The following is a 25,667-nucleotide window of genomic DNA, read 5'->3' on the forward strand; positions in this document are numbered from 1 at the left end:
TTTCCAAGCCTATTTTGTCTTTATCTAGATCTGTACTGTAGGGTTTTATAAAATCAGGATAACATCTTGCTTTAAAATTAGTCCTCAGTAAAGTTCATGAGAAGTACCAGTGCCACGAAGTGCCATGAGACCTTCTGTCCCACCTGGAACAACTCCAATGATTGTGACAATTCCCATGAACATCATCAAAAATATATTACACATGCTTTGTGATGTAGGCATGTGACTAATATGTATCACATGTTCAAACGTAAAGACAAACTGTCCTTCTAGTTCACTGCATTCGACACCAGTGTATTACTATTACTAATAATAATGACTATTACTAACTGTTAACCACAACTTTCACTACCAACAGTAACAAATACATAGAAATTACTAATTTAACAAGTTCATTTAACAGACCTAAAGATTGTAACTGTTTAATGGGTAATCTGAGTCATGAAGCCCACAAAATACAACTGTTTCCCTTCTGAGCTGAACTGAACTGCTAGAAAGCTGGGAAATATGGACAATTCTTGACCAAGATTAGTACTTTTTAATGTGGCAGAAAACAATGTTATATATATCAATGTCATATTAAATGAATTGTTTCTCAGTATGAGCATACGAGATACAAAAGGCCCATCTTCAATGAAATCACTGTCCCACTGATCACTTGACAGAAAAGCAAGAAGACTCTGGCAAACTGCAGTGGCGGTGTCTTCTCACAGGTGGGTTCACACCTGATGAGCTACTCCAGGTCTCACTGCTTCACCGAGGTTTCAGACATATCAAGACATCTAACAAGAGAAAAAACATTTCCAATACAAGTATGGCAATATATACACTGATCAGTCATAACATTATGACCACTGACAGGTGAAGTGAATAACACTGATAATCTCGTTATCATTATCATTAGCACCTGTCAGTGGGTGGGATATATTAGACAGCAAGTAAAACATTTTGTCCTCAAAGTTGATGTGTTAGAAGCAGGAAAAATGGCCAAGGCTCATTGTTGCACGTGGGGAGCGAAGGCTGACCTGTGTGGTCCGATCCAACAGACGAGCTACTGTAGCTCAAATTGCTGAAAAAGTTAATGCTGGTTCTGATAGAAAGGTGTCAGACACACAGTGCATCGCAGTTTGTTGCGTATGGGGCTGCGTAGCCGCAGACCAGTCAGGGTGCCCATGCTGACCCCTGTCCACTGCCGAAAGCGCCTACAATGGGCACGTGAGCATCAGAACTGGACCATGGAGCAATGGAAGAAGGTGGCCTGGTCTGATGAATCATGAGTTCAAGGTGTTGACTTGGCTTCCAAATTCCCCAGATCTCAATCCAATCGAGCATCTGTGGGATGTGCTGGACAAACAAGTCCGATCCATGGAGGCCCCACCTCGCAACTTACAGGACTTAAAGGATCTGCTGCTAACGTCTTGGTGCCAGATACCACATGCCTCGACGGGTCAGGGCTATTTTGGTGGCAAAAGGGGCACCTATACAATATTAGACAGGTGGTCATAATGTTAAGTGGTGGTCATAATGTCAATAAAAAAGGCAAACACAATGCTAGGGTATATTGTCAAAAGTGTAGAATTGAGAACAAGGGCAGTGATGTCCAGACTGTACAATGCACTAGTTAGAGCTCATCTGGATACTGTGGACAGTTCTGGGCTCCACACTTCAAGAAAGATATCGCTGCTCTAGAGGCAGTTCAGAGGAGAGCAACCAGACTTATTCCAGGTCTGAAGGGAATGTCCTACTGAGAGACTGAGGAAACAGGAGACACTTCTTCACACAGAGAGGCGTCACAATCTGAACAAACTCCCCAGCGATGTGGCTGAAGAGTCAATTTGGGAACATTCAAAAACAGACTGGATAGGATCCTTGATCACTTAGTTATTAATGGACACCAAACGAGCACGATGGGGCGAATGGCCTCCTCTCGACTGGACACTGTCTTATGTTCTTATGTTATGGCTGATCGGTGTATAAGCTCTATTTATTTTTTCTTCTTACACAATTTTTAAAACCCTTACCAGGAACAGACCAGGAACAGACTGAAAATGGAAGAAAGTTATAGTGTTACTGTAGTCACAAGTAAAACAATTTTACAAGCTAAAACCCAAGGCATGATATTACATTATCTAAAATAATTAAAATAATACATACATAAGTCACCAAAACTCCACTTTGATTTTGCATCTAAGCACACAGCTTTAGTTAAAGTTACCTTTTATTGATAGCATTTTAATTTTGCATTAACGTTTTTGAATATAAAGCTGTTTTGTGTGAATAGCAGAATTGCAGTTTATCTGCTGTTGTTGGGTTTATACAGCTGTGTCATGGGCGTCAGTTTACTGAGCGTGATCCTGAGGTGCGTCTCAGCTTCATCTGAATGGAGGACAGAAACAGAGCTGCAGGACACTGCTGTGAGATAAGGGTCACACAGCGGAAAGGCTTCATAGGGGTTTAATATTGATCAGCGGACGGACAGGTTTACAGTATCAATAAACTTCGCGCTTAGTATTATTTTGTCTTAATAACATAACAGAATTTGAGACTGCATGTAAAGTTCCGTGGTGATTAAAATGTACTTAAACGTTTGATTTCTTATGCACGTTTTAATGTGTTTTCTTTTTCAGTCTAAAGTTGCCTTATATTAATTTGACGTTTGAGGATTACGTTATTTAAATTGAATAAAAAGTATCTGCACTGACTGCTCTGGGCGCGTCGACAGACTTCACTGAACATGCGCCTATTATGACACCCGCTCTTCTGATCTCCGTGCGCCCTCCCTCCGCGGGCCAGCCCACCCGGCTCTTCTGCTCTCTGCGCCGTCCTCCCACCGCGCCGCAGCTCTTGTAGGCTGTCGTCACTTCCGCTCCTCCCTCCGGCCACCATCTTGCTCCCCGCGTGTGCAGGTCAGTGGAGCCGCGTCGTCTCTCCGCACAGCAGCGCCGCGCTGAAGGTAAACGGGCCGCGACGAGCCCGGACCCCGGGCAGGAGGGCAGAGCCGGCTTTGGGCGAGAGGGGAGGCAGAGCCTGGCTGAGGGGGGGCAGGGGGACCGCAGTGCGCTTCGTCTCGGTTCGGGCCTGGTTTGGGTTGAGGACTCGGTGTCCCGGATGTAGAGCACGGCAGAGTCCGCGTCTGTCACGGGGCACTGCGTCCAGACTAGACGCCTGCGTGATTTCCCCGGGAGGAAGGATCCTGCTTCGGTATAACTGCCTCCAGTTTCCCGTGCAGTCCTGTCGCTTTTCTGGAGAAAATGGTGCTGGTTGTCAGAAACCGCAGCCCGGAGGAGACGGGCGGGCGGTCCTGTGGGACACGCGTGGTTGAAGTGCGGCTCAGGGGAGCGTGTGCTGCGGGGCTCAGGGGAGCGTGTGCTGCGGGGCTCAGGGGAGCGTGTGCTGCGGGGCTCAGGGGAGCGTGTGCTGCGGGGCTCAGGGGAGTGTGTGCTGCGGGGCGCGGTGCTGCCGGCCCAGCCTCGCTCGGGTTCTCCTGCCTGGCTGTTTCGACTCCTTCTTCCCACGAGTTTCACTCCCTGGTTTTGAGCCGCAGTCAAGGCGGGGTCGCGGATGCACATGCCCGGCCTCATGGATTTAGTGTCACTCCGCGTTGACTCCGCGTTTCAGCTCTTGCGTACTGTGCTTCACCGCCGGGAGCTGCGCTGGGGCGCCGGTTTGTAAGGAATAACACGAGCATGTCAGGCATCCTGTCAAGTGCTTTAACTGCTGCTGTAAATGCCACCAACTGTTCATTGTAGAAATGTTGCAAATGGGATTTTTGGTTGTAGGGACTGTTTGTTTGCTTAAAACTTATTTATTTTTTTCCAGATGAAAGAAACAATCATGAATCAGGAAAAACTAGCTAAACTCCAGGCACAGGTCCGCATCGGCGGGAAGGTGAGTCGCCGGATGGTTTACTCCTGCTTTACACAGCACTGTTGTAGCACTTCTGTACAAGCACAGACTAAACCAGACAAACTCTTCATACATTTGAATTCCTTTGGAGACTAAATCAAACTTTATTTAACCAATTGTTGTATGGAAAGCAAGAGTTAATCGATGTCCACGATCATACCTCCACACTGAGCACCCTGCTCTTGTTGAACAGGGAGTTTGTGTGGAGACGGTCGAGGACTCGGTCAGTTTCTGTTCTTATAAAACACTGAACTGAAGACAGGTCATCTGGCTGGGGGCTCACTAAGACTTTGTTTTTAAGGGGACGGCTCGTAGAAAGAAGAAGGTCGTCCACAGAACAGCGACCGCAGATGACAAGAAGTTGCAGTTCTCTCTGAAGAAGCTGGGTGTGAACAACATCTCCGGCATTGAGGAGGTAATTGTCTGGATGGAAGTTCTTGTGAATCCGCACTGGCTGGATAATCGTACCTATTTGAAAAGGTCTGGAAACTCTTGGATAAGTGTGTAATGGCATGTCTTTGTGTTTACACATCAAAAGAGTGTATGTTCAGGTTTTACACTTCTACAGCTCCTAAGCATTGTTCTTGCTTTGCTGCAGGTGAACATGTTCACAAATCAGGGTACAGTCATTCACTTCAACAACCCGAAAGTGCAGGCATCCCTGGCTGCCAACACCTTCACCATCACGGGCCACGCCGAGACCAAGCAGCTGACGGAGATGCTGCCCAGCATCCTGAACCAGCTGGGTGCAGACAGCTTGACCAGCCTGCGCCGCCTGGCAGAGGCTCTGCCCAAGCAGTGTGAGTGTGGGAGGCTGGCGTGGAATCGGCACCGTGCCCACATCTGTGGGGTCTGTGGTGATGGTGGTTTGAGTGCCTGGAGGGCAGAGTGTGTGGAGACCTAAGTAACCCGCTCTCTGCAGTGCATTTAAAGTGTTGATTGCTGTGAAGCTCATTATTTGCATCAAATGTAAATGACCATTTCTACTACAATGACCCTGTGTTTTAGTATAATAATGCTAAAATAAGTTGCACTTGACAGTTGTTGTCCAGTGGACTTGTGGCCCATTGTGCCTGAAATAGTAACTGAGTGAAGCTCTGTGTAATAGACCGCTGGCCCTCCGTCTCGGCCTGGTGGCCTGCCCTCTCTGGCAGCACGTGACCCCAGTACAGGAGTTAATCAGTCCTGACTGTGTCGGGAGCCACGCTGCGTCCGGGGGGTGGGCGTCCGTCTCTCCATGTGGGAAGCCATTGGCAGATCGGCTCAGCCAGGGCAGGGTTGTGCTTAAGACTGGCTCCCTGGCATGAGATTCTAGAGATCGATGAGTTGTAAGGACCACTGAAGGCCTGCTGCCTTGTTGCCACTGTGAGCCACTTCTGTGCCCCTCTGAGCAGTTGCACCTGTTCGTGTCTTATCATAAACGCTCACCGTATGCATTTTCTTTAGCCGTGATTCTATGCAGGGAGTCTCCTCTGTGTGCAGAAGCTCTGCATGGGCTTCAGTCCTGTTTAGGATTTTGACTGGAAGACGTGAAAGCCTTGACCTCCTGTGCTCACATATGAGCAGAAACCCGCAGGTAACGAGCACAGGGGAGTTAACAGCCTCTCCTTTTCTCTTGCAGCGGTGGATGGCAAAGCGCCGCTCGCTGCGGGAGAGGAAGATGACGACGAAGTTCCAGGTGAGGGATCTTGTGATGCGGCCGGTCTGATTAGTCTTACTTTGTGCCGTCTATGCTGATGAAATATTCCCAGGAAGAGCTAGTCCTCTGACAAGCATGATTAGAGTCACTATGTATTAAAGTTATTGTCCGAATTGTTCTTGCTGCTGAGTAAGTTACCTTAGTGAGTAAACTTGTTGAAATTCCCTTTTTACTGCCTCTTAAATTTAATTATATACCCTTTAAATGTGAGTAATTAATTTGAGGTCCTGGGAAGCTGCCAGATGTTCCGGATTCAGTTTTCTCGAAGTGGCTCCTTTTGAAATGGCTCTAAACGAGTGTTTCCAGGTCTGGAGCTGCATGGCTTGAGAAACGCGGGGCTGCTGTGCTCCAGGAGCTGCAGTGAAGGTTTAAGGGCTGTTTCACCAGAACCCTCTTGGGAAGAAGCTCTAGCATTTAAAACTAATTAACTGAGTTTCCAAAACTAAAGGCGAACCCGTTTAGAGCTGACAAGTGTTTTCCGTCTCCCCAAATGCACCTCGATGAACAGGACTCGCAGAGCAGGGTCCGAGAGACTGGATGTCACTTTTTCTGCAATAGCTTCGATCAGTAAAAACTTGTTTTCCCCTCGGTTTTTATTCCTACCAGCTGTTGAGAAATGCATGAGGTTAGGGTTAGTTCAATTCAAACTAAGTTCACTCTTTCTCACAAGACGGCCAATTTAAAATCCGCTTTTTCATAAAGTAGTTATTGAGAATTTCACATCAATCGCTGTGATGGATTCGTCTTGATCAGGAAATCCAATCCATGTTTTGCATTAATCTTTCTTTAATTCAGATTTAGGATTAAGTAAAGGTCCAGTCAGATGTTTTTCTCTTATTGTAAAACCTTGTTTACAAAACCTAGTTAACACTGATCTCTAGTACTTTGTACTTCTGTAATATTTTAAAGTAGGCACAGATCTCTGCTCCTGTGCTGCTTTGAAGTGCGTTTCACACTGACCACTCCTGAACTAACTGCTTTGTCTCGTCTTTCAGACCTGGTGGAGAATTTTGACGAGGCTTCCAAGGATGAAGCGATCTGAAGGTCACTGAAGTGGTTTCCCCGATTTCCACCGGCTGTGCGGAGCTGCTGTTTTGTATTTGTGACCTTATTTTGTAAATGTTTTTTTTGTACTGTTCCCATATCCCCAGTCAAGTATGAAATGCCTACAGATCGTAACTATTCGAATGTTTGAGGTCCTGCATCTTTGCTGCTTCCCATGCATTATTGAAACCAACATCTTTGCAGCCTGGTTCAAGTGAACACGTCTGGAATAAAAGTTTGCATTTATCCAGTGCTTACTGAAAATGAATGTCCTGCTTTATTTACAGTTAAAATGACACCATTTATGCAGAGAATGCATACACTTCACTGGAAACTCCATTCGCAGCTTTAGGAAGTGATGTGAGACGTGGGAGTTGAATGACTGTTTCCATGGGAGGACATGGCCATGCCCTCAATAGACCAGACCCCCAGGGGGGCAGTGGTGTACTACATACCATGCCACCCGTTCAGTTCCCAGCCCGCCTCCTGGCCACGGGTCTGCTCATCTCTGCTGCTCTTTTTAAACATTGTTTTAATATGAAAACTCAGAAGCTAAAGCAGCAGGAAATGTTTTCTAGCTCTGAGGAGAAAATCTTGCACAGTAGTGGTGTGGAAAACAGTGTTAATGTCGGCTCACATTTCTGCTCTGAGAGCTGCTGTTCCTCCTGAACACCAGACAGTGGGGGCTATTACAGCTCCAACGTCCTTCAACAAAGGCCTGATGGCCAATAACAAACACACAGTCGGCACACAAGTGTAAATGTTTGTGAACTACGGAGAAGGATACAGAAAGCAGGGGGTAGACTGGATAACTTTTAAATGCAATCCATCCACATTCAGTTTTCTGACAAGTACGGGACAACCGCAGCATCATTAAAGCCACACTGTCCTGGCAGACTACCCCCTCCAAAGCTTTAAAATAAATACAATGACTGGTAATCCATGTTAAACAAAAAACAAACTTGGACCAGTCTTCCAGAAAACTGAGTTACATAGTTTGTTGTCAAGAACAGCTTAAATAGAAATCTAAAACAGATGTGGTTTGGCTTGGTTTTAATTTTGGTTGAAGAGGAATGGGAATAAGACAGACACCCTTGGTAGTTTAATAGTGTGAACAGTGTAGATGCACTGCCTTCTAACTGGCTGTTTACCATTGTAATAGGTCTACTACTGGTGCTCTGCAGGTGTAAAAAGGTAAAACTACTGTTTTCTAATGATATAAAGTCTTATTTCATCACCCACTACAGCGAGAGGAAGGCTGTTTTTTTGTTAGATTTTTTTAAAGCAAACCTCTCAACTTTTCACATATTAGAATAACTGAGGCCTCACCACCTGCTTAAACATGATGCTTTTATCGTTGGTTTAAGCTGTAATACATACAACATGAAATAAATAAAACAAATGTCATTCACAGCCTAGGCAGTAGTCACTTCAAAAAAAAAAAAAGGTTGCTGGTGGAGTAAAAGCCTTGTTCTTGTATCAGGATCTCTACGCGTTAAAACAAACAGCTCAGACTGTGTGGACAAACGGCAGGACAGTCCTCGTCCCGCACAGGAGGCAGAGCCCTGTGCAGCTGGAGGACAGGCCTTCTTCACACACAGGTCCCTGACTGTCCAGATCAGCGCTCCGCTGTCGCTCTTAAAGCTGGCGACACTGCAGGAGGCGGTTTGGGTTCTTGGTGACTTTGAAGTTGGATGCGATTGGAAGACGTGACGAAATGTTGAGACCTTGTGACTTTGACTGTTTTATAAAGGAAACGCATGAACACGTCTTCATTTGCATGAGCGGGCGGGTGTGTGCAGATCCTCTTCACTCTTTAATTCCGTGGAGGAGCTTTAACAGATAGGCTTCCATGACCTGTTGAACTGATGGAAAGAAAGTCGTTCAGACCAACAGATCAGACATCAGGGTGTGAATATAAACAATCTGTCTGCACGTAATTCAATAAGAGGTTATTTATCTAAGAGGCATTAAACACAATACATTAAATCAGATCCAATGCAATACATCTCTGCAACGGGATTGTGATGCAGCCCCCAGCCGGACAGAGAAGCATGGACACACAGAAGTGTGTTGAAATTACAATGTTTGTGTAGGAGCGTCATTACATCATGCGTCTTCATCTCACTCTACTGCATGTGATTGTGTCGTGTGTAATGTGTGTCACACCGGTGACGACCGCAGCACTGGCAGTCTCCACACAGGGTCATATTTACCATTCCTGTGGCCCATCGCCACCGCCATGTCCATGGGATTGAAGCCCGAGTCCGTTTCAACAGTGGGGTCAGCGCCACTCTCTGCACGGACACAGTCAAACAAACAGAAGGACAGATATAAAGAAGCCACCCGAGTCATCTCGCATGTTGTCATTTCAGTTCCAGTCTCAGGACTGACGAGAAACGCGGGCTGCTTGGAGGGTCTCGTCAGTTCAGCGCGGTCTTTAATGACGCAAGTGAATATGAAACACACGTTCGGTGTTCACACGAGTCACGTGCCCACTACACTGGCCGGGTGCATTAGTAACCCTTCAGAGTTTGAGTGATTTGTGCAAATCTGCCTGAGACAGCACTTTAAATCCCACTGTGACAAGTATAGCACACAATGTTTATTAATGAAGGCATGTGCTTTTCATTTTGGGGATTTTCACCTTTCCCTGTATCACACACAACCTGAAATGAATGATCCCACATGTGCAAGACGTGCAGTGAGAGGAGTCGTCCCTCGGCAGTAAAGTCGGTTATTCAAGGATTTCATGAATATATCCCGTGATGAATGTGTGATCCTGGAATCTAAAGAAGCCAGTGCCACACAGTATTCACTCGAGATACCGTTACAATGCAGAGCGCACAGCTGCGGTGTTGATATACATTATCAGATCTAGACATGTTAACTTTGCCGTTTGAGGCTGTTGATATACTCCGTGCACTAACATGTTCACCGTACACCGAGCAGAGCCCTGGTCTGCGCTGATCTTACCCAGAAGGATCTCCACACAGCGGACGTGGTTCCCGTGAACAGCGTACAGCAGAGGAGCCCCCCCGTTCTGAAACAGACATGTCTCAATGAGAACCACGGAGGACAGAGGAGAGAGGACAGAGGACAGCTACACCACACAATCCACAGCAGAAAACCAGTCACTTCCCTCCCAATACAGCACTGACACAGACTCACCAATAAAATGTTGCCTTTGCAAACACATCAACTTTCACTGGCGGTTCTGAACGTTTGTGCCCTTTCACAGCAGACACACTGATCACCAGTGGGAGCCATTGATCCTGAAGAAGTCACAACCCAACACTGAGAGTGTAAATCTGTTACCCAGTTAGAGAACTCATATGGTAAGAGAAGAGGATTCTGATGCCCAACAATGAGCCTCCAGGCCCAGCCTCACAACTACACACCTTCAGATGCAGTGGTTTAAACAGTTAACCCACCCAGTCATACTCATTGATATCCACTCCACAGTCGATGAGCATCTTGACAATGTCGGTGTAGCCCTTACTGCAGGCCAGCGACAAGGCGCTCTCTCGGCCCTTGGCCAGGAGGCTGGGGTCTGCTCCCTGCACAGGAATAACACAACAGCAGTCCTTATACTCTGCCACTGGAGAATATCATCGTAACACAGTAGTGGGACAGTGGGAAGGCAGTGGGAGGGCAGTGGGACAGTGGGGGGGCAGTTGGAGAGTGGGAAGGCAGTGGGACATCTGTGAACTCTCTCACGTTCTGCAGCAGGAACTCCACCACAGCGATCTGGCCGTGTGCCGCGGCCCACATCAGCGGGGTGAAGCCCTCCTCGTCCTGCAGGTTGATCACAGTTTCTGGGAACACAGAGTATTGACTTCACTGGTGGAAATATGACATGAACAGATTCACTCGGTGAGCAGCACGGGAGACAGACGGCAAAGAGTTCACATCAAAACTCAACCAGAAAAATACACTGTCAGCATATTGTTCAATACACACTGAAGGACAGGTGACTGGTCTGAGTGACCGATACTCGGAGACACTGGGACACACTGACCTTGCTCAATCCTGCTTGCCAAGAACACCATTTCTCCTTGAGCTGCCAGCTGGTGAATGGACAAGGCTGAAACAACACAGGGTGGCACAGTCACAGCTCACACCCATGACAAAGGGCTTCAGTATGTTAATAAGTCATTGTGCTTCACTGTGGGTAGGTGCTACTGTTCAGTATTTTTTCATAAATGTTTTGGTTTTATGAACAATTATGAGAGCGCTGCCAAACTAACATGATTGGACTTTAAGACATATTATTGGTTTTAAATTTAACTTGTAAAGGCTTCTTATCTCACATGTATAAATTAATAAATACACGCATGAATAAAATGAAAAAGAAGCACTTATACAAGAGGTCTGTTTCCATTAATGACTGTCGTATATGTTGTCTGCGTCTGTTCTACAGTCCTGTGCCCAGAACACAAACACCACTGAACCACTTCGATCACGTAAGACGAGTGATTAGTGAACTGGGAAGCCACAACCTGGTCAAAGAGATGTTCAGTTTGCAGCGGAGTGATAATGACACAGAGTTCAGGATGTTTAGATGGATCCTGATCCTGGAGTGGCAGCAGCACCGTCAGTAGACATGGGACTGCTCCACATGAAACCAGCGCGCAGGGCCTGGCACGGCTGCACCATCACGCACAGGGAGAGCCGGCCATGTTGCTCACTGGCCGGACCGAAGCCATCAGCTGGGCCGGTTTAACAGTGCGCAGGTCAGGGCTGGGGCAGAATTACACTCAGCACCGGGTGCTGTAGTCAACACACAACAGGAGCCGCGTTTGGCCACAGCACTCAGTTTCATACAGGATGGTGTCATTTATTCACAGGATGCTCAGATACCCACAGTGCACCAGCAGGGGCGTGGAGGAGACCTCGTTCCCACGGTGCTTGTTGGTCAGGGTGGTTGACTGCTTGATGGGGGAGAAGTGCTTTGTGGTGGACGGGGTGTAAACGTGGCGCACTTGAATTCCTGGAGAGGGGGAGGTCTGAATGTTGCACTCCGCTGGAATGACAGAGGGAAAGGAGATTATTAAATGTACTCACGCTACAACCACAATATAACTGCATGTTCAACAGAAGGTCACTAATGTTTGCTCAATAAATTCAGTTCAAAGGCTTGTTTAGAGCAGCGCACTGCGCAGGGCAGCCACAGAGTGCTTTACAAATCAAACAAACTAACAGATAAACAAAGTAAATAAACCATAAATAATTACATGAAACACACCATTAGGCAGAGGAGAGAAAAACAAAACCTCCTATGGATGGCAGATTGCTATAGGAGAAGATAACTCTCTGGGGGTCCCCGGATTAAATCAAGGCAGGATAAATACAGATATGCATACATCTGCATAACGCATGTGGACCTTCAGAGGAGGGGAGAGTGTTTGTAGGGTTTGAGGGGTTTGCTGATTTGGGAAGGCAGTGACCACACAAGTCACAAAAGCAACACTTAAAACACACCTTTGAAAAGGACAGAGGCCACCTCCAGGTCCGAGTTGACCTGGTCCTGGATGTTCTTGCTGTCCTCCTCATTCAGGGACTTGACGAAGCGTGAGCACACGTTCATGTCAAAGCGGTTGGGCAAAATGAACTTGATGCCCATGGCGACGCCCTGTGAGCCGCCCTCCTCTCCGCCCTGCTGCTCCCCCTTCATATTGATGTCGGGCAGCACGCACAGCCCCTCTATGCCCCCCGATGCCAGCGGGCCCTCGGGGTTCTGCTCTGGTACTGAAGCCATGGGTGGTTTTCAAATGCTGCTCCCTGGCATCACCTTCCACTGCATTCCAGCTCCAGACACTCAGCCACTCAACACTGCCTTCAGAGTCAGGCACAGGAAACACAAGCACGATCGGTTAAGGCAGGTCAGTTAAGACTGCATCATTCATGCGTTTGAAGTGATTAGAATTGAAGAAATGTATCTAAACTTATTTACTGACCCATTTATAGCTGTTGAGCTACATTTATATATATTAACACGTATAGAAGTATCTCGATGGACAATGTTAGTGTGTATGTAATGTGAAAACTATCTATGCTCAATTAAATAAATTACTTTTTACTCGATTCATGCCAAGATGGAAAGATGATGATAATAATCATCAGCATCCAACTTAGTCTAATAAAGGACTGACTGGTAAAATCGACTATATTTGACCAAGCACTGGCTATATCAGCTCTAGAATTACTTCGATTTGATGATTATATATATATATATATATATATATATATATATAATAGACACCCGAGACCGTCATTTATGAACATCACACGATTGTAATGAAAGTAACAGCACAATACACACACGGTAGCCTATATACGCAATATTAATATGAAATATATCACATGAAAAGCTCAGGATGTCTGTGGGGCTGAAACCCAATGGAAAACACAAAGCGCCTCCCTATAAACCGGCGCGGTGTCACACAACAATCACACACCCGTGTCCTCAGAGCGGCGTCTGCGTTACTGCTGTCGCCTTTGTTGTTGTCGTTTATAAACTGGGGATTGCTTCCTGTGAAGGGACTGAAAAACATATAAAGTTCATTGAAAAGTATGCTTCCGCACTGTCACTAGTTTTCCTGTCTATAAAGTTTATTGAAAGGTTAAACCGGAAGTTGATCTTGTCCAAAATGGCTGCCCACTGCAGAGAGAGAAGCAACGTGATAGCTTCTTGATGTATAATAATAGTAATAAATTGCACCGATTGGCTGAACAGAGAGCACAGTTTTGGTTCCCGGAATAAAATACCTTCTTTTGTGGACTCGTGTTTTCGCACAGGTGAGGACTGCGGGGCATCTTACGGGTTTGGCGCGCTGTGTGCGGCCGCAGAGGGAGCACGCTGTGCCAGCTCGTCTGTCAGTGTGCGCGCTTAACGTGAAAAGCGCTGTCGGAACAATTTGCTTTTAATTCGTCTTCAGACATCGCTTAGGAAATGTATGAAAAAACGAAAGAATATTATAGCAATCACGTGTGAAACTTAATTTCTCAACGCAATCCTCGTAGATGTGTTAATTATGGTGTATGTTTTGTTTGTTTGCGGGGTTGGAAGAATACTGAACTGAAAAACCTGTCTTGTTCTCTGCGAAGCTCTGCTGCAGTGTTTTTAAGGCACCATCTTCAGTCCAAAGAATCGTGTTCGGTTCGTGTAGCGCAGATTTCCGCAGGTCTGCGCAGATTTGCAGAATCCCGTCTTCCCATTGGTGGAGCCGTGCAGACCTGCGGTCAACTGCGATGCACGAACATCGCCGTATTCCAACCTGTGCCCTGATACCACAAAGCCCATTTGGATTTTTCTACGTCTTTTGCCATTTTCTGTTTTTCAAATTAGTTTAATTATTTTACAAGAAATAAAAATCCAAGAAATCGCTCGGTATTGTATTCTGGGTCCCCTTGCAGTAGACGCATGCGCACAATACTTGTATATTTGTTGTATTGGATGTCTGTTTAATATTGAGAGCAGGTTTATGTCGAGGTGGGTTTAGGTGTCGGTGGGAGGACTTCATTTCTCTCTACTTTTCTTTTGTACAATCAACAATGTAGCTGTACTAGCACTGTTAGATGTTTGGATTACTCTGTAAAGCGCTCTGTGCTACCTTATGAAGGGTGTTATACAAATAAAATTGATTAGTAAAGGTATTAATTTTAGACTATATCATAACACGAGTTCCTTTGCCTCTTGTTCTGCTTTGGTTTGCAGGTTAGCAGTGGGGCTGCATTTCAGGACAGGATTGACGATGACCTCTTTTAAACCCACAAAAATTCAGACCTACCCCAGGCTTGGAGAGAAAGTTACCCAAGACACTTTATACTGGAAGAACTATAAGGTATATTATGACTGATTATGCTTAGCACCACAACGATAATTGATTTGTTGTTTATTGACACTGCAGTTTAAGTTGTTGTCTGCAATGGAGATCAAGCTGATGCAGGTTTCTCTGATCTGCCTTCCTTTTTTCTTTATGCACTCTTGAACCTTTAAGTTTCTACAAGCTTTTCTGGGGAACAGTGGAGCTGAAACGTTGCTGTGCACACTTGACAAGTAATGCTAGCAGGGGATAAAATTAACTGTTTTGGCCACTAGCCACTGTGTCAGGTAGAAGGAAAAAACTTACCAGCCACTTGGTATTTTTACCAGCCAAAGGTAAACATCACCAGAAATGCATGAGAGTGTGTAAATGTGTGGTGAACATGTTAAAACATGACATTTATTCAGGCAATGAACCAATCACAATAACAAAAGCTAATCGCACACCTGTGTAGACTAGACAAGTGTGTATGAGGGAAAAGGATCTGGATAGAAAAACATGCTCCCACAGTTTCTACTTGCAAGTGTTATAAGGTCTTTGATCAAAACATTGCACTGCATTGCATACTGGAACATCGTTCTCAAATTAATCAATCACATATGCAATAACATGGCAGCTAATGGGGATCTGATCTCTTCATACTCCTGTTCCTCTTCATTGCTACTCCCTTCTCTGGATGCTCTCGCAGCAGAGCATAATAGGACGCCTGCCGAGAGAGGTCCTATGGATAGGGTAAAAAATATAATCTCTAGGGATGATGACAGACAGTAACGTCCTTTCCATTGGTCAATACCATGCCTATCTTCTGCAGTTGCGCAAACGCCAGCAAAGACGCATTGTAAACAAACCGCACATGGGTCTCTGCAGCAAGATCTCAAAAAATGCATGTCTCTATCACAAATTGTTTCCCCATAAATTAATACATCGTAATTGATGAATACATATCTGATATAACAACTTTGTTAAATAAATATATATGTAAAAATGCATTATTAGAAGACGTAATCTAAAGGCATAATAACAGCAGACCTGTCAACTCTGGATTTATTAATGTTGCCTGACATTATCACAACTTTTTATTGTCATAATTTCAAATTAACCATTAAAGGATTAAAGGTTGTGACTATTTGTTTATAAAGGAATATTTTACAATTACATCTGTAACTGACTGACCAATATGTTTTTCTTTTTCAATTTTTATACGTTTTCATTCAATTGCCAGTTTAGCAATGTGAGCTGCAATGAAAATGCCTTAACATTAGCGTCCTTGTGGCAATGTTATCCGGTCACAACAGCGAAATACAAAATGTATAAGACCTATCTAGCTAGCAAATTTATACAGTCTACTTGACTAAACGATTGACTTTTCCACATTACCAAACCACACTCAACACACAGACTGCCATCTACATTCGGAAACACACCTGTGTGTTCGAGTTACAGCGAATAAAAAATAATAGCAATAGCTGCTGTGTATGTAATATGAATGTGTTTGTTGCTCTTCTTTCCTTTTCTGTCATTGCTAGTTTCGCAGAAGGGTGTTTGTCTTATAGGTGGGTTAATATACCAGCTATAGATTTGTGGTAGTTTAATTGCACTTCACATATTATTCACTCGTGTGTTTCTCTGTAAGGAAGCCATGGAGCGCGTTGTAGCGCAGATGTCTGCAGACATGCGCAGACCTGCAGAATTCCACCGATTGTGCGTATATGGACTTTGTTAACGCAACTATTATAATTCGAAAACACTTTGATCCAGGTCATTTTAAAGTCAGTAAGATACCAACACTACATAGTCAACAAATTAATTTGTATTGTGGAACATATTGACCAATACGGTAGTAGAAATTAAAACAAGTTGAGTTCCTGTATGCTTGTTGGCTGCCTGGTAAAGTGTCTGGTAGAACTGACAGATTTACCTGCCACTTTCTAAATCTCCCCGCATTTGGCGGGTGTTAATTTTATTCCTTGAATAAAGTATTTCAGTATTCAGCATTTTTTTAAACCACTTTTTCCAAGTGCTGTTTGAGTTTATCTTGGCATATATTATTCTTGCCTTGCACAGGTCAAAGTTTCAACTGGATAATCTGCTTTTTTAGCATATTTAAAATGTTTCTTTGTAATCTAACACAACCCTGTTTTATACAGCACTTTTTTTCTTTCAAAATTGCTTTACAGACCCCGGTGCAGATAAAGGAATTTGGTGCAATTACAAAAATTGATGTCTCTCCACTCCCTCCATATAATTATGCAATCACGGCATCTACAAGAGTAGGTGTACTGTTTTTCACAAGTAGCTGTAAAAACAGCATTCACAATTAATCAGTCAGTGTTATTTTAATATTGCTGTCAGCTTTCAATCCTTGGGTTTTGGTGCTGCCCGTATAAGAATTGAGTTATGAAACAAATATAACTTCTTGTAGATGCTTTTTACAGCATGTAATGTACAGTCTTGATTAAGGACAGTAAATGTAGATTTCTTAGTGTTGTGCTTTTCCAACAGAAATGGTTATTAAAACGTGAGCCAATATTCACCTTATTGTTATAGTTAATTTGACCTTCACCTCAATCCTGTCATTGTTATCCCATATTTTACATTGATACTGGCTGTCTTATGTTGAGACCCAATAAAGAGGCTTTGATGTTTTTCCCACTTTGCTTTGCAGATCCATATATATGGCCGCTACTCGCAGGAGCCAGTGAAAAACTTCTCTCGGTTTAAAGACACGGCGTACTGCGGAACGTACCGCTGTGACGGGCAGCTGCTGGTGGCGGGCAGCGAGGATGCGTCCGTACGCTTGTTTGACGTCAGCGGCAGGGTGGCTCTGAGGCAGTTCTCTGGCCATACTAAGTACGTTTGTGTATCCTGCCTTGTGTGTTACAATCTCCTTTCATGTACACATAGCTATATACATCCTGTACGGTGTGCCCCAGTGCCCGGTCTCTATAGGACTGCGTCATTTGAGTGACCTGGAAGACGCAGATTGTGCCGTTCTCTTCTCTCCCTTGACCGACACGCTTAAGCCGAGACCAAATCAGAAACTTGACCTGCCTATGATTCACAAAGTACAGACCTGGATCCAGTCCTGATTTATTGTCAGAAAGCACTTTCTCGCACTTTTAAGTACTTCAAGATGCAGTAGTTACAAGTTTTGTACTTTCTGTTTGTTGCAATTCATAGGCAGGTCAAGTTGTGGTTGATCCAGGCCGAAATCATTTTCTAAATACCTTCAATAGTGAAACCAATTCAGAGCAGACGGAGCAGATGTCCTTTGGTGAAAGACCCTGTGTAGCCTCACTCTTTATGCACAATCGTCAGGGGGTGTGCTGATATTTTTGTCTATCTGGAATCAGCAGTAATACACCGATCAGCCATAACATTATGAGCACGGACAGATGAAGTGAATAACACTGATAATCTCGTTATCATGGCACCTGTCAGTGGGTGGGATATATTAGGCAGCAAGTGAACATTTTGTCTTCAAAGTGTTAGAAGCAGGAAAAATGGCAAGCATAAGGATCTGAGCACTTTGACAAGGGCCAAATTGTGATGGCTAGACGACTGGGTCAGAGCGTCTCCAAAACTGCAGCTCTTGTGGGGTGTTCCCGGTCTGCAGTGGTCAGTACCTATCAAAAGTGGTCCAAGGAAGGAAATGCGGTGAACCGGCGACAGGGTCATGGGCGGCCAAGGCTCATTGATGCACGTAGGGAGTGAAGGCTGGCCCATGTGGTCCGATCCAACAGACGAGCTACTGGAGCTCAAATTGCTGAAAAAGTGAATGCTGGTTCTGATAGAAAGGTGTCAGAACACACAGTGCATCGCAGTTTGTTGCGTATGGGGCTGCGTAGTCACAGACCAGTCAGGGTGCCCATGCTGACCCCTGTCCACTGCCGAAAGCGCCTACAATGGGCACGTGAGCATCAGAACTGGACCACAGAGCAATGGAAGAAGGTGGCCTGGTCTGATGAATCACGAGTTCAAGGTGTTGACTCAATCCAATCGAGCATCTGTGGGAGGTGCTGGACAAACAAGTCTGATCCATGGAGGCCCCACCTCGAAACTTACAGGACTTATCTGCTGCTAACGTCTTGGTGCCAGATACTACAGCACACCTTCAGGGCTGTTTTGGCAGCAAAAGGGGGACCTACACAATATTAGGCAGGTGGTCGTAATGTTATGACTGATTGGTGTATATTGTTGGGAATCAGACTCCCGCTGCGCGAGTGCCCTTTAAAAAACATGGCAGAGACATGGGTAAAAAGACAGAGACCTGTAGCTGGAAGGCATTACCGTGTCCTGCTGTGTGCGTCGCTCTGCATCTCTTATCTGAGGGAGAGCACTTGGAGGTGCTGAACAGATAGACCTGATGACTAGATACTGCTTCTCCAGCACTGAAACCTGTCCTCAGTCCCCAGTACTGGTTCACTGACACAAGCCAGCGTTTCTCTTCTTGACAAGAGGACTGTCTGTGAAGATTAAACAAGTTTATCAGATGGACCGGAGCGTTTCAATATTCCTGCCTCACAATATCCAGAATGAAAACTGCTTCACATCTGAATATCAGAGGTTTTGGATCAACTCGTGAGAAGTTTGTTCATCTCAATTCCGACTATTACTTTTACTTTCGGGTGCACTTGAATAGTACTGAATTCTGCACGCTTATGTGGACTTATTAAAATGCAATACTTGTGCCTTTCTGAGCCATTTATATCGATGTTTATAACTAGTTGTTTGCCTGTGCTTTGTTCAGGGCTGTGCATGTCACAGACTTCACTTCGGACAGGTATCGTATCTTGTCGGGGTCGGATGACTACACCTGTCGCCTGTGGGACATCCCAAACTCGGAAGAGCTCATCTCCTACCGGGAGCACACGGATTATGTTCGATGTGGAACCACAAGCAAGTTGAACCCAGACCTTTTTATTACAGGTGAGACCGTGAGACAAAACTGTTTTTCAGCTGCAAACACAGTGAAAGTCCCTACTGTTTCCACTGTAGATCTCTAGTGTTATTGTAGACACTGTGTTATTGTGTAGAAATGTTGAAACTGCCCTGCCTTTCTTTTACCTGCAGTGTCTGTTCCAGTGTTTTATTTTACTGTTTTCAATCTGTCTCAGCCTTGGCCGGACTCAAGTACTCATGTCCTCGCTCTATACCCTAAGATGCATTGCCATTGCGGTGCTTACATGGTGTATATTGATACTGGCTGGGAGTCTGTCCAGAACGTCTGTGGTTGTTTTCTGGTTCCTGATGTTCCGGCTGTCCTCCAGGCTCCTATGACCACACAGTGAAGGTGTTCGATGCGCGGACGGAGCGCGGGGTGATGACCATGGACCACGGGCAGCCGGTGGAGAGCGTGTTGCTGTTCCCCTCAGAAGGACTGCTGGTGTCGGCAGGTCTGCTCTCACTATCGTGTACAGTCTCCTTGGTTAGGGCTTTATTGAGTTGTGATAGCAGCCTGTGCTGAATTTTTGGCCTGGGATCTCTGACTCTAAACACATCTATTTCATCCAAGAAAATAATTGGAGTCATGGAATCGTACGTTTTGCACAATTTGTTCTCACATTTTGAGTGTTTATCTTGGGGGGATTTATGACACCTGCTGTGGTATTTTATGGTGAACTGATTAATGTTGAGAGAGTGATTTGCCAGGAAAGGCAATGTTCGTCCCATGGCCTCCTGAGAGCTGGTGTGTATTTGCAGGTGGGCGGTATCTGAAGGTGTGGGACATGCTCAAGGGCGGGCAGCAGCTCGTGTCTCTGAAGAACCATCATAAGACTGTGACGTGTCTCTGTCTGAGCAGCTCAGGGCAGCGGCTGCTCTCGGGATCTCTGGACAGGTGTGTGGGGCGGCTGGGAAATTTAACTTGACTCTAAACGCAAAATACAAGACTTATTTAGGCCTTTCTTTGTATATTGTCATGAGTTTAGTGTGATATATTAATACCCAATCTGGAAAGTTGTGGTGTTAAGTTAGTCTATGTGTTCAGTGGCTTTGGGTTCATCAGTGCAGATACAACAGGTTTCCTTGCTTTGTTACAGTTCTATGCCCGGTTAAGATAAAAGTGTTTCTGGCGTTAAGGGGTGTAAACTTGACTTCAGGCATGCTGGAGTCTTTCTTACTTACATGAGTACTTTAATGTAAGTTTTACTCATGTCTTGCATCTCGGAGAGACCTGTATGGTAGGTTGTGGGTTCAAATCCCGGGTGGGGCAATGCTGTTGTACCCTTGAGCAAGGTACTTCACTTAGATTGCTCCAGTAAAATAACCAGCTGTATAAATGGGTACAAATGTAAGTCGCCCTGGATAAGAGCATCTGCTAAATGACTAATAATGTAATGAAGTATATTGATGTGAAACCGTGATCAAATCAGTCCAGTAGATCCCACTGAGTTCAGAGTGTTTCAGATACAAGACACTGTGTCTGAAGGGACTTGAGATCCCGCTCTGATACACGGTGCAGGAAAAGGAGCAAAGCAGTGGGACGTGTGTGTGCAGCTCTGTCATATTGTAATGCCCTTTTTGTTTTTGGCCAGGCATGTGAAAGTCTACAGCACCACGACCTACAAAGTAGTTCACAGTTTTGATTACGCTTCATCCATTTTGAGTGTTGCCCTGGCAGTAAGTATATCCACACCTCTTCACTGAGTTTTAAAAAGAGGATCTGGGATTCATTGTGGATGTCTTAATAACAAATGTTACAAATAAAAGTGCTAAATATGCAATTAAAAAAATATTTTATAATAGATTTTTTTATATATATATATATATATAATCAGGCAAAAAAAAACAAGTTTGCATTTGTACGTGTCATTACTGGTTGTTCTTGATTTGTGCACTCTGCCCTCGTCTCAGCCTGACGACGAGGCGGTTATCGTTGGGATGACCAATGGGGTGCTGAGCGTCAAACATAAGAAGCACCCGGAGGAGAGCGTGCCGGCCGCAGGCAAGAGGAGACGGCCAGCCTACCGTTTCCTCGTCAAGGGGAAGAACTACGTGCCAAAGCAGGTTGGTTGTCCCTGGAGAGAAAAGCGCTGGGTGTGTTTGTCTGTATTTAACCCTGTGGTCTGGTGACTGTGAATATAAGTGGAATTTATAATTAAATTTCCGGAGTGGACAACTCCGATTTCATCATACACACTTTCGGTCAAAGCGCATAAATCCCCCGTCATCAACGCACACCTCCAGTGCTTCATTCTCTTGCATCCCACCACCTCCCCTGTCACCAACCGCCTCTGCAACAGTTCCTTGGCTTAGTCCCTGTAAAAGGGGGTGGGGGGGGGGTTAGGGTCACAAACACACACCACGGGTTGTGTTACTGGACCAGCACACCTTTTATATATTGCATCTTATATTGTCATCGACAAAATGCTTCCCCTGAAATCACCCACCCGGCAGTGTTTCAGCCTCTGCCTGTTTTCTTGGACGTGTAAGAATGGTTTCTTGTTATTAATTGTAGGACGACCTGTTGGTCAGCAAGCCTGTGAAAGCGCACCTGAGGAAGTATGACAAGCAGCTGAAGAGCTTCCAGGTGTCCAAGGCTCTGGACACGGTGCTGGAGGTAAGAGGCCCGTCTGTGTGGAGCTCATCATGGCCATGGGCTTGGGATGGGTTCACCTCAGAAAAAGCAATTGCTTACGATGATGTAAAATCTCGGGGAGATCTGTGTGAGGAGAGCAGTTGTGTAGTCTGACGGCTGAGAGATTGATCGAGTGCTTTCTTCATTATCCGGATTCTTAGGCATTATGGCCCGTAGCTCTGTCTGTGTCCCTAATTGCTCCTCGTGTGCTCTGTGTTTCAGACAAGGATCCGAGTGAAGAGCCCCGAGGTGACGGTGGCCGTGATGCAGGAGCTGAACCGCAGAGGAACCCTGCGCAATGCACTGGCCGGCCGCGAGGAGAAAAGCCTCTCGCTGCTGCTCAGCTTCCTCATCAGGTCAGTGGTCCTGGCCTCTGCCCGGCATCCGTCCCAGACCGGCCTGGCAGAGGGGCTTCTGTCCTGACCATAAAATCTTCCAAAATCGTGACACTTCTGTTCTCTTTACAGGCATGTGGTCGACCCCAGGTTTGCCCCGGTCTTAGTCAATGTTGCGGAAATTATTTTAGGTCAGTATTCCAAATCTGTTTTCAAGCAAGTTGTTTACCAGGCTGACTTGTTTAATGTATATCATGGTTTTAGAACCGTTTGGTAAAGATACTATTCTGTTTAGAACCGGTCGAGGTCTAACTTGTCTTGTCTTCCTCTCAGATATCTATGTGCGAGTTGTGGGGCAGTCAGCCGTGATAGACAGGCAGGTTGTGAAGCTTCAGGAGCTGATCGAGAAGGAGATTGACTATCAGGAGGAACTGGTGGAGGTTTTGGGAATGATGGACACCCTGTTTGCCACAATGACAGTCCGGAAAGAGGCTGCAGCCCCCGATCGTGCCAGCGCTGCCCTGGAGCCCGTGGGACAGAGGGACCAGTTAGAGGCTGCGTGACTCGGTGCCGGAGTTTTCTCCACACCGCATGAGAGAAACCGCCATCGTCAGGCTGGAAAAGTGTTCCAGTAACTTCATTGTGGATAAACGCATAATTCCAGTAGTTATCACCTACATTGCCCCAGGAACATGAGAGGAAATCTAAATCAACTCTCATCTGAACTTAGTGCTTCACCTGAATTTCAATTGAATCCTGATTTTGAGAAACAACCTGAACATATTAATCTCTAGATACATGAAAGAATGCAGTACATGCTGATAATCAGATTTAAGCTTTATTTTTTCATTCTTTCACAAAGAAATCTCTGCAATACTTAGGAGTTCAGTTAGACACACTTTATTGAAGGGCTGTAGCAATGTGTTGAGTCCGGTTTCACCCCTTGAGGCTCCTGCGTGTTGTGATTTAAGGAGTTCATTGTCAGCTCAGTGAGTCCAACTGATGCCATTTTTCTCCTTTTCTTTTTAACCATGTGCTCAATGACAGGGAACATTGTTTTTGTTAGAACAAAGATGTATAGTCCAGTCCAGTCCATTCTCTAATGGATTGCACTGCAGAATCTCCAGACTGCACTGCTATTCAGGCAGGACTGGACCGGGTCACTCATAACTCATTCATTCTGTAGATCTGTTTGCTTTTTAGTTTTTTAGGTTTTTTTTTTTTTTTTTTTTTACCAAAAGATTAACTTATTGACTCCTGATGGCTTGTTTAAGGATCATACACCCTTGGGGATTGTAGTGTGAGGAAATGTGAATGTTTGTAAAGTTTTATACAGAATTGCAAATAAAAGTGAAGTTCTTTTCTGTTTATCTGTTGTGGATAAATCTGGCACAAAGATCAGAGGGGAGAGTGCATCAGTTTCCTCCTGAGAGGTTGGACAAAGAAGAGGATTATAGTTTACATTTCTTGGCAGATGTTCTTATCTAGGACTTACAGTTGTTACAATATCACATTTTTACATACAATTACCCATTTATACAGCTGGGTTTGTACTGGAGCATTCTGCTACAAGGGTAAATTGTATTTTGTCAATTGTATTTACAAGGGTAAATTGATCAGCTGGTTCTGGGCTACAGTTTCTCCTGGACGTCTTATTTGTATCTGCACTGAGCTAAACAAGAGAGCAGCCAGAGTCACGCAGATGTGTCCAAGTCGCTGTTTATCTTTAATTGTCGCTACACACTTGCTGCTCTGCGGTTTCTGTTCAAGTTAGGGACAGATTTTTAGTATTGATATACCGTTAAAGAATGTACCATGGTGGTCAGTATTACCAACTGGGGGGGGGGGAGAGGTTGGAGGCAGGTTAGTGAAACAGGTGGTTTGAATAGAGGTAGGGAAGGGGATGGAGATGGGATGAGAATGTGGAAAATGGTGGGGGACAGTGGACAGGGCTGGAGATGGTGGCCGGGGACAGTGGATGGTGACAGGATGAGGAAAACTTTTTTTCCCCTGTAATTTTGACGCTCCTAGACAGGTGCAGTCCTTGCAAAACTGATGAGATCTCCTGAATAGTGAATTGTAAACATTTGAGTTATTTTTTTATTTTAAATAGAAAATGCTGGGGATTTGTAAATATGATTGTTTTGAGTGTTTATAAGTTGGGTTCATTTTGAAAACAATATTGTTTTTAGAATGAAAATGGCGTCTGTATAACATGTTCCTTTGCTAATGCACATTTCTGTTTTTGTGCCAAAAATAAACCTTGTGATATATAGGTTTCACATGATCATTATGTTTTGGGTGATTTGGGTGAGAGTGCTGTAGTCCTGACGTTGGCCGTGACTTTAGTGCTCTGAGGGTTAAGAGTTGCCTCGAGACATTCCTGCTCATTCCTGAAATGTGAGCTCCGTTAGGAGTGTCATAGCAAAGGGGGTGAATATTTATCTAATGAAGACATTTCAGGTTTTTATTTTTTTATTGATTTTGTTTTTCACCTTCCCATTTTTTCCCACATTGAGTGTGGAGGAGGTGTGATCAGATCAGAAGAAAACATGAAATGCAGCAAAATTTCAGGTTGTAACAAAATGTGAAACAATCCAAGGGGGGTGAATACTTAAACCTATTCCTTATACCTATAGCCACTGTCTGGTATCTTTATCTCACATATGGTACAGCATTGATGTTTAGGTATCAGTATTTTCTATACATTGTTCTAGGAATCGGTGCTGGTTTTGTACTCTTCACAAATGTGTTCCTCCTACAGTTTCTCAGTTGTTTACACACATTTCTTGAAACAATTTTTCATGTTCTCAAAACTACAAACAATTCTCAAAATGGTGTCTGACAGGTCGGCCCAAGCTGTGCTGTACTAGAGTGTGTCAGTCCGGGACCAGGGCTGGAGACCCATAATCACAGACACAGCGCAGAGCGCATCCTCTCTCTCTCTCACCTTGTCGGGCTGGGCACTGCTGCCCCTGCGTTTGCCCCCAGCAGGGCAGACTCGTGATGGGGTTCACCGGCATGATTATGGCCAGTCCCTCCTGTATCATCACTGCAGCCACATCGGCCTCCTGTACCGCATCACACACCTGCTCTGAGAGACAGAGAGAGAGTTAATACACATGAATTTCATGAAGGGTATCGACCACATCAAACTAGAGGAGCTTTTCCAGATCAGCAGGGACACACGCACGCGGGGACACAAATGGAAATTGGGCTTCAAGGCGTTCAAGACAGAAAACAGGAGACACTTCTTCACACAGAGAGGTGTCACA

General features: G+C 45.0%; 3 protein-coding genes across 5 annotated transcripts; 2 read left to right on the forward strand and 1 right to left on the reverse strand.

Moving 5' to 3' along the window:
- Nucleotides 1–2,814: 2,814 nt before the first annotated feature.
- Nucleotides 2,815–6,902, forward strand: btf3 (basic transcription factor 3). 2 transcript variants are annotated; one of them, XM_066711677.1, is made up of 6 exons: nt 2,815–2,906; nt 3,820–3,888; nt 4,208–4,321; nt 4,505–4,706; nt 5,528–5,584; nt 6,601–6,902. In XM_066711677.1, the coding sequence occupies exons 2-6, from the start codon at nt 3,820–3,822 to the stop codon at nt 6,645–6,647; spliced, it is 489 nt and encodes a 162-aa protein (XP_066567774.1). In that variant the 5' UTR covers nt 2,815–2,906; the 3' UTR covers nt 6,648–6,902. The 2 variants fall into 2 exon arrangements, with proteins under 2 accessions (XP_066567774.1, XP_066567773.1); XM_066711676.1 differs by having other exon boundaries at nt 2,819–2,953.
- A 1,083-nt stretch (nt 6,903–7,985) lies between these two features.
- ankra2 (ankyrin repeat, family A (RFXANK-like), 2) lies at nt 7,986–13,208 on the reverse strand. 2 transcript variants are annotated; one of them, XM_066711675.1, is made up of 9 exons: nt 13,111–13,208; nt 12,134–12,484; nt 11,517–11,675; nt 10,671–10,736; nt 10,370–10,467; nt 10,084–10,209; nt 9,626–9,692; nt 8,866–8,946; nt 7,986–8,514 (listed from the first exon to the last, which is right to left on the reverse strand). In XM_066711675.1, exons 2-9 carry the CDS (start codon nt 12,408–12,410, stop codon nt 8,459–8,461), a joined length of 930 nt encoding a protein of 309 aa, XP_066567772.1. In that variant the 5' UTR covers nt 12,411–12,484; nt 13,111–13,208; the 3' UTR covers nt 7,986–8,458. The 2 variants fall into 2 exon arrangements, with proteins under 2 accessions (XP_066567772.1, XP_066567771.1); XM_066711674.1 differs by having other exon boundaries at nt 12,134–12,488; nt 13,111–13,203.
- Nucleotides 13,209–13,278: 70 nt separating this feature from the next.
- utp15 (UTP15 small subunit processome component) lies at nt 13,279–23,760 on the forward strand. The gene is made up of 13 exons (XM_066711673.1): nt 13,279–13,450; nt 14,370–14,496; nt 16,656–16,748; nt 17,144–17,328; nt 19,229–19,407; nt 19,749–19,874; nt 20,182–20,317; nt 21,015–21,099; nt 21,334–21,486; nt 21,938–22,039; nt 22,280–22,413; nt 22,525–22,583; nt 22,726–23,760. Exons 2-13 carry the CDS (start codon nt 14,407–14,409, stop codon nt 22,953–22,955), a joined length of 1,572 nt encoding a protein of 523 aa, XP_066567770.1. The 5' UTR covers nt 13,279–13,450; nt 14,370–14,406; the 3' UTR covers nt 22,956–23,760.
- The last annotated feature ends 1,907 nt before the right edge of the window (nt 23,761–25,667 follow it).

This window comes from Amia ocellicauda, chromosome 8 (assembly GCF_036373705.1).
Source record: "Amia ocellicauda isolate fAmiCal2 chromosome 8, fAmiCal2.hap1, whole genome shotgun sequence".
Taxonomy (NCBI): domain Eukaryota; kingdom Metazoa; phylum Chordata; class Actinopteri; order Amiiformes; family Amiidae; genus Amia; species Amia ocellicauda.